Source organism: Lagenorhynchus albirostris, chromosome 12 (genome assembly GCF_949774975.1).
Source record: "Lagenorhynchus albirostris chromosome 12, mLagAlb1.1, whole genome shotgun sequence".
Classification (NCBI taxonomy): Eukaryota; Metazoa; Chordata; class Mammalia; order Artiodactyla; family Delphinidae; genus Lagenorhynchus; species Lagenorhynchus albirostris.
In genome coordinates this window covers 59,663,745-59,677,543 of record NC_083106.1, presented here as the reverse complement: position 1 = coordinate 59,677,543, position 13,799 = coordinate 59,663,745, and the positions used below count along the sequence as shown (strand labels likewise).

At 39.7% G+C, this 13,799-nt stretch overlaps 1 protein-coding gene across 2 annotated transcripts in view; it reads right to left on the bottom strand.

Moving 5' to 3' along the window:
- MMS22L (MMS22 like, DNA repair protein) overlaps positions 1-10,036 on the bottom strand; it is a 138,749-nt gene extending 128,713 nt beyond the window's left edge. For both annotated transcript variants that reach the window (XM_060167611.1, XM_060167610.1), the window contains exons 1-3: positions 9,873-10,036; positions 8,685-8,810; positions 5,353-5,402 (exon numbers count right to left, since the gene is read on the bottom strand). In XM_060167611.1, coding sequence (XP_060023594.1) covers positions 5,353-5,402; positions 8,685-8,810; positions 9,873-10,036 — 340 coding nt within the window. The remainder of the gene's footprint in view (positions 1-5,352; positions 5,403-8,684; positions 8,811-9,872) is intronic.
- Between the last annotated feature and the right edge of the window lie 3,763 nt (positions 10,037-13,799).

Here is a 13,799-nt window from a genome sequence, read left to right as displayed (position 1 = left end):
CATTGTTTAAATAAACAGTGGGCAGCGACAAAAAAATTGTGAGCCATATAAGTAGCAATTCTCTAGCTTTTCATTTTTTCAACTGACTCCTATATGGTGCTTACCATCCCCCACCCCCCATACTGCTCTTAGTAAGGTCACCAGTGAAATCATGTTGTCCAATATAAGGGGCACCACTTGTGCTCAATTAACTTGCCCTTATAGGAGCATTCACTACACCTGGCTTCACTGATGTCACATGCTGCCAGTCTTCTTTCTTTCTCACTTACCTATAATTCTCATCATGTTTTCTCTGCTTTTGTTTTCTGTTTTACTCATTTGCCCTAGAGTGGTTATGAGTGTTTTGCACATAGCAACCACACAGATAATTTTTGCTAATTTTTGCTGATGTAAATGTTGAAGTGAGGGAAAGACGGCATGGGTTGAGAGACATAGGAATAAGTCATTTGGGGCCTTACAAGTCATAATAAGGAGTTTTGATTTCATTGAAATACAGTAGATGGCCTTTCATTGGGTTTTGATCTAGGAGGAACAGGAACTGATATACATTTAAAGCAGATTTTGTACACAGATGATAGAGGGGCAAAGGAGGATGTGTTAAGAGCCCTATAGCAGTAATTCAAGAGATCATAGGAAAATGGATAGGCTGAAGGTATATTTTGGTCATAAACCTACTGGGAATCCGATGGATGATATGAGTTTAAAGGAAATTAAAGAATGAAGAATGACATATAGGCAACTGTTAGCACCATGTAATGAGTGGAGAAAACATGGGCAGTGTCAACTGGTTTTGGAAGACATCACAGATGTACTCTTTGCACTATCTAAGCAATCCAAGGACAGATGTCAGGCAGTTTGACATGCAAGGCCTGCAGTGCAAAGGAGAGGTCTGGAATGTAGGTAAACCTTTTGGAGTTGTTATCAGTTAGAAATAAAGGAACTGATGAGATCGTACATGTAGGAAAAGATGTACAGAGACGAGACTCAAACTGAGACCTGAGGAGACTGATTATTTGTAGTAAACCTGAGGGAGGAGGAGCTGGTAAAGGAGAGGCAGGAGAAGGGGGGAAAAACCTTACTATAGGCAACAAATTATCACCCATATTAAACATAAGGCAAAATTTATTTTTAAATTTGTATTCAAATGAGCAAATGTGGATACTATTTTGTCAAAACAGGAGCATAAGCATAAAGATGATGTCCATATATCTACATACCAAACAGTGCAGTGCACTTTTATAGCTTAATTATACTTCGCTTACAAAAGTCATATGATCCCCCAGTGTCACAATTCTCAGCCCGTAAATGAAGTACTCTCGTAAAAACAACCACTGTGGGATTCCCTGGTGGTGCAGTGGTTTGGCGCAGTGCTTAAAAATCTGCCTGCCAATGCAGGGGACACGGATTCAAGCCCTGGTCTGGGAAGATCCCACATGCCGTGGAGTAACTAAGCCCATGCACCACAACTACTGAGCCTGCGCCCACAGGCCACAACTACTGAAGCCCGAGCACCTAGAGCCCATGCTCTGCCACAAGAGAAGCCACCACAATGAGAAGCCCACGCACCACAATGAAGAGTAGACCCTCCTCACCACAACTAAAGAAAGCCCACGTGCAGCCCACAAAGGCCCAATGCAGCCAAAAATAAATAAATTAATTAAAAAAAAAAAAAACTGCCGTGAACTGCTGCATCCAGCCACGATGGAGTAAAAGGAATCAGAATTACCCAGCTCCCACCTTAAACTAGAAAACCAAAAAAAGTAAAACAATAATTTTCAGGCATTGGACAAAGGCAACACAAGACTGCTATCCCAGAGAGAAGTCGTAAGATTGCACCAGCTTCCCACCTAGAGACAGTTTATAGGCTGCAGCACAGGGAGAGAGAATTCAGAGTCCAAATCACTGAGTCAAAGAGACATGAGATCTGAGTTTAGGGTAGTCTAAATTTGCAGGGTAAAAGTACCAAAGAAGAAAGAAAGCTACACAAAAAAAAAAGAGCCTTAGGGCTTCCCTGGTGGCGCAGTGGTTGAGACTCTGCCTGCCGATGCAGGGGACACGGGTTCGTGCCCCGGTCTGGGAAGATCCCACGTGCCGCGAAGCGGCTAGGCCCGTGAGCCATGGCCGCTGAGTCTGCGCGTCTGGAGCCTGTGCTCCGCAACGGGAGAGGCCACAACAGTGAGAGGTCCGCATACCGCAAAAAAAAAAAAAAAAAAAGGAGCCCTAGAAATGTACAGAGGGTCCCCTTTGAGTCTTTGACTAAGTACTGATCTGTAGGCCAGAGAAAAATATCAGAAAACAATTCCCAACAAAGCTTACTCAAACCAGGGAACAATTCAAGTTCCCACCAGCAAGAATGAAAAAAAAAATACACCACAAAGAATCCTCAGAAGCCTTACTAGAGCTAAATTAACATTAGACTAAAGGTTACTTTTTAAAAGTCCTAACAAAATATACAACAAGCCTCAAAAAGATCCCATGAATTACAAGTACTCAACAGTAAGCCAGAACAAAATTCAACACTAGTTTTAGGAATACAAGAAAATTCAGAAAGCAGCAACGTAAAATCTATAATGTCCATCACACAATAAAAAATTACTAGATGTTCAAAAGAGCAGAAAAATGTATCATAAAACTAGAAGAAAAATCAACCAATACAAACAGACCCAGAAATGGCAATGATGAAAGAATCTGCAGTCAATGAAGCTAAAAACAGTGGAAGGCATAAAAAAAAATCCAAATGAAATGCCTAGGGACAAAAAAAATACAATATCTGAAAAAGGGGTAACATCAAAAGCTATATTTAATAACAGGTATCAGTAAAAAATAACATTGTGTATGCTATTCTGCCTCAACAGGAAAGCAATCCAGGGAGTAAAATCAACAGAATAAGAACCATATGCACTTCAGTAAGTGACCCTAAATAAGGGATTTCTGGGGAGGGTTGAGGGCCAAGGGTTTACATGAGTTTATTAACAAAGCCCTGACACAGCTGCATGGCAGGAGTAAGCTTATGTAGGGATAGTCTTATTACTGCTAACCTGCCCAACAAATCTGTCAGTAAGTTTTTTAAGTAATAATACCAGCCAAAATGTCAGTGTAACAAGTAACCATTTCAAAAAATAGTCCATTGTAGTAATTTTAGGTCAGTAAGTGCTTTTCAAAGAATAATCTTGCTCAATAAATGCCTTCCACAAACCCAATTTAATTAAGTCACTCTATATAGTAAAGGTATTTTTGCTGTTTCCACTACAATCTTATAGACACTCTCCAGGAGTTTCAAAATAAAATTCTGGGTCTTTGGCATTGCTTACGAAGACACCTATGATTGCATCCCTTCCAAAAATTAACCACTCACACACACTTGAGTCCAACCATACATAATTATTACTTACTCCCTGCTCCCTGAACTTTTATGTTTTTATATACCTCAATGTCTTTGTCTATACAGTTGTTTGTACCTGGAACTCATTCTATCCCCAAAACTTCTCCAAAATCTTTTGCCTGGCTAATTCCTCCTCATCCTTGAAGACCCAGATCTGCCATCACTCAGTGATGGGCACATAAACGGATAAAGCCCTTGGCTCCTGTAGCAGCTTTTGCATGCCTCTGTTACTACACTCTTCCATCTACCATGCTGACTATGCTTGTTTATCTGTCTTACTCAACTGCAAACTCTTCAGCAGCATAATTTTCCTCTTTGATTCATCAGCACCTTGCACAGTACCTGGCATGAAGCAGGGACCCAGGTGATAATGAAACAGTAATATCCAACATTTACTGAGGACAAACTAACAAAACAAATAAAACAGCCCTGACAGCTGATAACTAACAATTAGGCCATGACACTCCCTACTGAAATTAAACAGTTGTCATACAATATCAAAAATAATCATACAAGATCACTCCATGATTATGGTGAAACAAGAAAAACACAAAACCTCTCTGTAATCATGTCTGACACAGAAACAAGGCACTATACAACCACACAAAAACAAACAAAATACAGAAACAGACTACCCTCCTCTTCCAGCTAAAATGACTATTGCTTCATTACAAATTAGAATCTTCCCTTGCCTCCTGCTGCGTGTCCCACCTTCTGGAGAAAAATAAAAATTAACTTAGTCATCAAATTGCTCCTGCTTCTTAACAGCATCAAATCCAGAATAAAGCCACAGCCCCCTTAAACTCTACCCCAAATCAGCCAGCACAAGTGCATACCCTGTCAAAAGCCCCTCCCTACTTCCTCTTACTGAGAAGCTCCAACTGTTCCTCATGATGTATATCTCCCCCTTGCTTCCTAAGCTAATAAACCCTTCAAAGGTGGGTTCCAAGTGATCTTTGCTTGCTGGGCATCACTAATAACAGATACTAGGCTAAGCACCTAACACACATTATGTCATTTAGTCCTCGCAAGAACTCAATGGTGGGAACTATTACCTAGTGTGAGACCCACAATTAGCTAGGGTTAGAACCCAGGCTGACCACAGAGTCATGATTCTAAATACTACACTGTACCAGAATTGTTAGAAACGAGAAGCAGCTAGCCTGAACTAAAACATACTGCCCTTCAATTCCCTTCACTACCTTAACTATACCAATTCCCCCACAAATCAGTAATCCATTAAATGTTAAAAACAAACAGGGACTTCCCTGGTGGCGCAGTGGTTAAGAATCCGCCTGCCAATGCAGGGGACACAGGTTCAAGCCCTGGTCCGGGAGGATCATACATGCCGTGGAGCAACTAGGGCCGTGTGCCACAACTACTGAGCCTGCGCTCTAGAGTCCACAAGCCACAACTACGGAGTCCAAGTGCCACAAGTACTGAAGCCCGTACACCTAGAGCCCATGCTCCACAACAAAGAGAAGCCTCTGCAATGAGAAGCCCGCACATTGCAACAAAGAGTAGCTCCCGCTCACTGCAACTAGAGAAAGCCCGCACGCAGCTACAAAGACCAAATGCAGCCAAAAATAAGAATAAATAAATAAAATTTAAAAAAAACGAAAAGAGAAAGCAGAAAAGAAAAACAAGAAAGACAGCATGAGGTCCAGCACTTTCTATTTCTCTACGTTCTCCAGCCCACTCCCCACCCCCAAAGCAAGTTACTAATTCACTTCAAAGATGTTTAGCCTTAATTTTACTTGCAGATTTGGAAAAATACTATAAATTTCATCTACAAACAAAATTTAAGTGTCATACTTTTTCTGAACACTAAATATAACTGTATCCTGAACTTCTGAACTATCACTTCCTTCATGTTATTATGATAGCCCAATGACACATCATAGATCCATGTACAATTCACTGTAAGGGAGCACCATTTCTTTTTGCTATTAAACATACTTAAAACTTACCAAAATCACAGTTGGCCTGTAATAAGGTTTCCAAGTTGTAGAGCTGTTGCCTAATTTAAAAAATGTAAGGTGAGAATTAGTTTTAGAGTAGTTTAAAGCATGCAACAATTACACAGTATTTCCAAATCTTTTACACAGCTTTAATGCCGCTCATTCGTGAATAATGTTTAACACTTCATGAATGTTTATTACTGTCAGCTTCAGGTAATAAAGACTCTGAGAGAAAATAAAACATGTCTTTGACCTCCCAAAAAGATCTACTAACAGCTACATTTATCTCAAAAATTATATAAAATATCATAGATTTCCCCATCAGGAAGATACTGTTTATATCTTTAAGAAGTTTAAGATGGTTATATAAAACATCCTAGGTTAACAGTTATATAATGAAATGTTAAATTGTATCATGTAGTTACACAACAGGAGTTCTGAAGAGGAATAGAATATGTAATGTAGACTAATCAGGGGAAGTTTTAACTTACGACGTTCCACCTTAATTTCTGAGAATAATCTTCTCTTGCCATTCTTCCTAGTTGCCTTTCAGCTCCTTAAAGATTGAGCCACATTCATAACCTACGTCCTGGGTAAGACTCAACTCATTCTATAATGTTTAGGATTATACAGAATCACTCACACAGCCTATTTTCCCAATAAAACACATAATATGGCACAGGTTCCATGGGATGAGGGTGAGAGGGGAAATCCCTCCAACTTTCCATTTTCATTTAAATGTACCATGTATACATTCTTCTTTTAATTATATAAGTTTCAAGTATACAGCACTATAATTCCACATCTGTGTACACTACAACATGATCACCACCACAAGCCTAATTACTATCCATCACCATACAGTTGACTCCCTTCACCTTTTTCACCCACCTACTAAACCCCTTCCCCTCTGGTAACCACTGATCTGTTCTCTGTAACTAAGAGTTTGTTTTTGTTTTATTTTGTTTGTTCATTTACTTTATTTAGATTCTATATATTAGTGAAATCATATAGTATTTGTCTTTCTCTGTCTGACTTATTTCACTAAGTATAATACCCTCAAGGTCCATCCATGTTACTGCAAATGGCATGATTTCACTCATTTTTAAGTCTGAATGGTATTCCATTGTGTGTGTGTGTGTGTGTATATGTGTGTATATAAATATTTAAAATTCCTTCATCCATTCATCCATTGAAGGACACTTAGGTTGTTTCCATATCTTCATATCTTGACTGTTAAAAATAATGCTGCAATGAACACAGGGGGTGAATATATCTTTTCAAATTAGTGTTTCTATGCCCTTCAGATAAATACCCAGAAGTGGAATAGCTGGGTCATAGGTAGCTCTATTCTTAACTTTTTGAAGAACCTCCACACTTTTCCATAGTGACTGCACCAATTTACACTCCCACCAACAGGGCATGAGGATTCCCTTTTCTTCACATCTTCGTTTGTTATTTCTCGTCTTTTTGATAACAGCCATTCTAACAGGTGTGAGGTGACATCTCACTGTGGTTTTGATTTGCATTCCCTTAATGGTCATGTTGAACATCTTCTCATATATGCCTGTTGGTAATCTGCAAGTATTCTTTGGAAAAATATATGTTCAGATCCTCTGCCCATTTTTTAATCAGATTTGTTGTTTTTGTTGTTGCTGTTGAGCTATATGAATTCTTTATATATTTTGGATATTAACCCCTCATATTAACCAAATATATGATTTGCAAATTATTTTCTCTCATTCAGTAGGTTGCCTTTTCACTTTGACGATGGTTTCCTCTGCTGTGAGTACCTTTTTAGTTCGATGTAGTCACATTTGTTTATCTTTGCTTGTTTCCCTTGCTTTTGGACTTAGAGCCACAAAAATATTGCTAAGACTGATGTCAATGAGGTTACTGCCTATATTTTCTTCTATACATTTTATGGTTTCAGGTCTTATATTCAAGCTTTTAATGCATCTTGAGTTAATTTTTGTGTATGATGTAAGACAGTGGTCTAGTTTCATTCTTTTGCCTATGGCTGTCCAATTTTCCCAACACCATTTATTGAAGACTGCCCTTTAATGTTATGTTCTTTGCTCTTTTTCCATAAATTAATTGTCCCTATATGTGTGGGGTTTTCTGGGCCCTCAATTCTGTTCCATTCACCTATGTGTCTGTTTTTATGCCAATAACATACTGTTTGTTTACTATACCATTCTAATACAGTTTGAAATCAGAAAGTGTGATGTCTCTAGCTTTGCTCTTCTTTCTCAGGATTGTTTTGGCAATTTGGGATCTTTTGTGGTTCCATATAAATTTTAGAATTACCATGTATACATTCTTTTTTATTTTTTTTTTGTGGTACGCAGGCCTCTCCCTGCTGTGGCCTCTCCCGTTGCGGAGCATAGGCTCCAGACACGCAGGCTCAGCGGCCATGGCTCACGGGCCCAGCTGCTCCGCGGCACGTGGGATCTTCCCAGACCGGGGCATGAACCCGTGTCTCCTGCACAGGCAGGCGGACTCTCAACCACTAAGCCACCAGGGAAGCCCCCATGTATACATTCTTAATGTATTTTGGGCTAATAATTTGCCTTTAATAAGTGATTCCAAATCTAAAATCTGAATTATGGACTGGGTTTTAAATAATAATGAAGAATTATTTCAATTTCGTTAATTGTGATTATGAGGTAATGTTTATGTTTAAAAAATAAGTTCATATTTTTAAGAGATACATACTGACGTAATTAAGGGTGAGATGACATGATGCCTGGAATTTGCTTAAGAAATACTTAAGCCAAGAGTAGAGGGATAAGGACAGATGAAGGAAATGTGATAAACCCTTGATATTTATCGTAACTGAGGGAGGGTATATGGAGGTTCGTTATACTATTCTCTCTACATCTGTGTATGTTTGAAAATTTTTATTAAAAATATTTTTAATGTCCAGGTTAATCATATTTCTATTACATGTTCTATTATAGTCTGAAAAATATATTTGGAAGTCTGAGTTCATTCTCTAAAGATTACTGAAAAATTATGACTCTTAAGCAACAAAAGATTTTATTTTTCTTCCAAAATTATGGAATAGTTCAAAGCCTAAAATATTTGTCTTCAATATATGATGTCAAATACAGAAGAATAAAAATTCTGAAAATCACTAAAAAAGAACTCATTAAAACCATTACTCCATCAAACATTATTGCTTAATTGTTGTTACTGATAAGATAATCAAGTAAGCAGCAATCACAATTCTACAGGTGCTTTTGTAATATCAGTATTAGAAACCACCCAGCAATGTAACTTAAATCTGAAAAGCATCTACACTCAATGGCAGTTTTAAAATAAAAGACAAAACATACCTCAAGAGATGAAAGAGAACTCTAGATGAATTCACTAATGCTGTTTCAGTAACCCATTGAATGCCAAATATTTCCACTGTATCCTCTTCAAAATTAGTTGGTAAAGGATCAAGATTCAAAATCAGTCTGAAATGAAACTCTGATTTAATCTCATAAAAAGTATGCTATATCCCATACTATAGCATGAGGGTTTTTTTTGACATTATATGAATCCATGTTACACATGACATGTCAACAATGATGTTATAAAGTAAGGAAGTGCCTTGGTACCTTATATCTCAGTAACAGTACAACTGGACTGTATTAAGAATTCAACCCTATACTGTGATAAAAAAAAAGTTTAAAGAGCAATATAATTTGAGGGAAAAATGTGGAAAGGGGTCTAGGGAACATACTTTCACCTGTCTTCAACTGTGGTCTTCAGTTGTAGAATTTCACCCTTTGAGGGGACATTTAATTTTTAAGACAGTTAAAAGGTATTCTGAGCCATGTCTAAAGAAGGGCATAATCAAGTTGAGTAATATCGTTTAAGGTCTCAAAGAAGGTACAACTGTAATAATCAACAAAAATGGTTTCCTTTCCGACTGAAATTGCCTCAGCAGGTATTTCCAAAATATTTCAGCAACAGCAGTTTTACTGCAATATGTGTATACACATGTCCAAGACAAGAGCTTTGAAGATAACATTCCTGTGAACTTACACAATCTGGCGCATTTATTAGAAAGTTTAAAAAAAATAAGTCTATAAGATTTCTATATGTTTAAATATACAGAGTGAGAAGACACTGGGGCAACAAAAAATGTGCATGTCTTAATTATTGAGATGCTTCAGAATATTATCTCATGTTTTAGAAGGAAATGGGACTTCAAAAAGCCCAGGTAGTTCAGAATTCACTTCAAGTAAATTAGTGCCCAGCTCCTTACTCCAAAGCTGAGGCAGCAGTGAGGTCAGAGAACATCAGGTAACAAGAAAGTCCTCCTTGCAAATATCTTTCAGGTGTGCTCTAACCAGGACCCCCCCAACAGAGCTAATAGCTTGCATCTGTGTGATATACTAAGCCGATTTACAAGAACATTGCCTGATGAACATTAAAGTTTAATGGACTTAACTCATAATTAAATAACATTGCTAAACAGACTGATAAAAAATCTGAATAGGGAAAAACAAAGTTTCCGACTTTTTACCTACCGCTTAAGAGCTCCGCTGGAAAGGTAGGACTCTCCAGAAAAATGTTTTCCTCCTCCTCTGTTGTCAAAATCACAAGAAAAGCAAGGGGGTTTGCACCATTCTGTCTCCAGCTCCAGCTCCAAGCTGTCGGTCAGGAACGTCGACGCAGCGGGACAGTTATCCATGTTTACTTCATGTCCTGAAATGTTTGGGGTTCATTACGATTATCATTAAGGGCTCCAAAGAAGTTGTGATGAGATTCCTGTAGGTGGGGAGGGCCGAGACATTGGGGGTGACCTCAGAAAGTTCCCCAAAAGCCGCCACCCCCCCCGCACAAAGGAAAAAAACGAAAGGCCAAATCCTCAACAACTCTCCCCGCCACGGACTCCCCCAGATCAAGGCTGTCAGAACTTAGAATGCACCCCCGACCGGCTGTGGCAGTAACTTAAAATCCCCTCTACGTCAGACCCTGCAGCCCAGGGCAGGGTGAAGAAGAAAAAACTGTTAGCAGGACAGATCTAGCTGCACTTCCAGTGCCCGCCTTGACCTGCGTCCTCCGCTACGTTACTAAACCGCACTGAGCCAGTTTCCCCGCAGTGTCTGGAACTGCAAGCTGCCTCGCAGACTGCAGGCGAGGATCAGTAGGGCCCGGCGCAAACCCGACTTCTCCCGGCCGGGGGCAAGCCCCGCCAGGTCCGCACAAGGCAGCGATCCGCGCGGGCCGGCCAAAGGGCGAGGGGAGCCGGTTCCCTGCGCCTCGGGGCGCCCCTGGTTTGGTGCATGTCGTACCTGCTCACACTTTCAGTCCCAACGATCCACCTTGGCGGTCCCGACCAAAGCCAGCTAGCCCGTGTGGTCTAAATCCCAAAAAGGCGAAATTCCCGCCAAGGCGCGCCCGCGCTCAGAAAGGGCGGGGCCACGGGGCAGCCCGCCCCCGGAGGTCCGCTCGCGAGGTCTCCGCGGGAACAGCCAGAGCTCCGTAAGTTCTCGCGAGATTCTTCCAGTCAAGGAGTCTGTTCGGCGTTTTGCGGTTTTTTTTCTTTCTGTTTTTTTTTTTTTCCTTCAGTAGTTTTAATTGGTACTTTGGGCCGAAAGGCTGGGCCTCACCGAGAAAGGAAACTGAGGCTAAGGTGAGCAAGCCTTACGGACCGCGGGGTTGTCGTCCGGCCGAGTTTGGCAAAAGACCTCTGCTGAAGTGAGTCGCAGGCGGGTGTTTGAGGGCCGCGCCGTCCCCTCTTGTTCCTGCCCTCGTCCCAGCAGCTCTTTTGTTGAGGTGGAGGATGCCTATTGTTCATGAATTGTGGGCAAGGCAAGGCAAGTGCAAAAATGAGGTTAATCCAGTGTGTGGAAACACTGAGTAGGTCACGTGATACTTGTTTTCCGTATTAAAAAAAGTTTTTTTAATGACATATCTGGATAGGTTTAAGTTGCTTAAACTTGGACATGTTTGTAAAGAGTACACTTAAGGCATTTTTGTCTTTTTTTTTTCTTTTTGGACCAAGGGGCTTGTGGGGATCTTAGTTCTCCCACCAGGGATCCAACTGGGCGCCCCCCTGCAGTGGAAGCACAGAGTCCTAACCACTGGACCACCAGGGAATTCCCATTTTTATCTTTTTAAAGTGTTTTTTAATTCTACTCATCAGAAGACTTTTCAGTCTAAGTCAGATAACACATTTCAGCTGTCTTAAGTTCCAAGAAAAACATGAGAATTTCTCATTTAAATGTTCTGCTATAATTAGAGTGTTCCCCATTGCCCATTTCTCCCAGTTTGTCCTAGGTTTAATTATTGCACAGAGAACCTATCAAAACTTCCCTCTATTCAAACCGAATACTGCATAGTTTCTGACAAATAGGATGAGGTGGGGAAAAACAATATGATCTCTATTCCAACTACAACCTAGGGACTCTGTTGGGTGCTCTGTCTCTTATGCTCAGCCTGTATACCATGAGACTTGATGCTTTGTTGGGAATCAATGCAACTCATTAATGGTTCATGTGGTGTCTCTAGCATGACACGGTGTCATCTATGACAATCTCTAGAAAATAGTGCCTAGGTATGAGAATATTGGGCTGTGACACTGAGTTTAGGAGACCTGGGTCAACAGATAGTCATTGTTACTCCTTCCTCTATTCAAAATTCAAATAGACCCCTTTTTCCTTTTTCAAGTGACTGATGTTGGGTGATCAATTTGGTTAAACCAGTGAGTGGAGTGGGAAGAACTAAATAAATTCTCTGAAATAACTTAAGCTAGTACTATCATACATATTATATCAGTAAGAATTTTTCCAAAAAAAAAAAAAAAAAGAATCTCCATCACGTAATAGATGGCATGCTTAAGAGAGGTGATTGAAAGGTGCTTAATGAAAGGGCAGTTTGCAAAGATGTGGATGGTATTACCAGAAAACAAAAAGTGATGGTGAAGCACCCAGAAATAATCAGAGTCATTATTCCTTTTAGGCCTAAGGGGTAAGGGGAAAAGGGATTGCCAGGGCCCAGGGAGACGTAACTGCTGTAGGAGACAGCCACCTACCTGGTAGCCACGGAGGAGCATAGTCAGTGTCAACCTGAACCCAACAGGAAGCAGCTAGTAGGATTCAGTACAGGCAGACCTCATTTTATTGTGGTTTGCTTTATTGTGCTGCCCAGATAACTGTGTTTTTACAAATTGAAGATTTGTGGTAACCCTGTGTCTAAGAAGTCTATTGGCACTGTTTCTCCAGCATTTGCTCACTTCATGTCTCTGTGTCACATTTTGGTAATTATGATAATATTTCAAACTTTTTCATTATTATATATATTATAGTGATTTGTGATCAGTGATCTTTGATGATACTATTATAATTATTTTGGGGCCTGGTACCACTAACCAGGCCCATGTAAGAAAGCGAACTTAATTGTTGAAATGACAGCAAAGGATTTAGAATATTACATAAACTTAGCTGATAAAGCAGCGACAGGGTTTGAGAGGGTTGACTTCAATTTTGAAAGACATTCTACTGTGGGTAAAATGCTATCAAACAGCCTTCTATGCCACAGAGAAATCATTCATGAGTCAATCAATGTGGCAAACTTCATTTTTGTCTTCTTTTAAGAAATTGCCACACCTACCCCAGGCTTCAGAAACAACCACCCTGATCAGTCAGTGGCCATCAACACTGAGGCAACACCGTCCACCAGCAAAAAGATTATAACTTGCTGAAGGCTTAGATGAGGGTTAGCATTTTTTAGCATTAAAGTATTTTTTAATTAAGGTATATACCTTTTTTTAGATATAGTGTTATTACACACTTAATAGACTACAATATAGTGTAAACGTAACTTTTATATACACTGGGAAACCAAAAAATTTGTGTGACTCACTTTATTGCGATATTTGCTTTATTGTGGTTGTCTGGAACAAAACCCACAATATCTCCAACGTATACCTATACCCAAACCTCTTTCCCTCCACACTGCAGTGCCAACTGGTGTCTCTCGTTGGCCAAAACCAACCTAAAAGCAGAGGGCAAGGATGTAACTTATAAAGTTCAGGCTCATGGGGTAGAGTCCAGACTGAAGAAACATAGAGAGTGAATCTGACAAAAATGAGGTCAATTTTATCAAGAAAACAAAATATTAAATATATATATATATATATATCAAGTAACAGAGCTTCAATATACAGAAAGAGAAAAATACTATCACTTATAGAGGAAATATTCAAGTCAGTAATTACAGAGATCTCAGCACTCCTGTCTCTGTAATTGGTGGAACAAGTAGACAGAAAATTACTGTAGATGACAAGACTTGAACAGCACTACCAACTTGACCTAACTGACATTTATAGGTGACTCAACCCAGCAATATCAGAATATACTCTTGACACATAGAACATTCACTAAGATAGACCATATTTTGATCCATGAAATAAATTTCATCAACTTAAAAAAAATCATACAAAGGATATT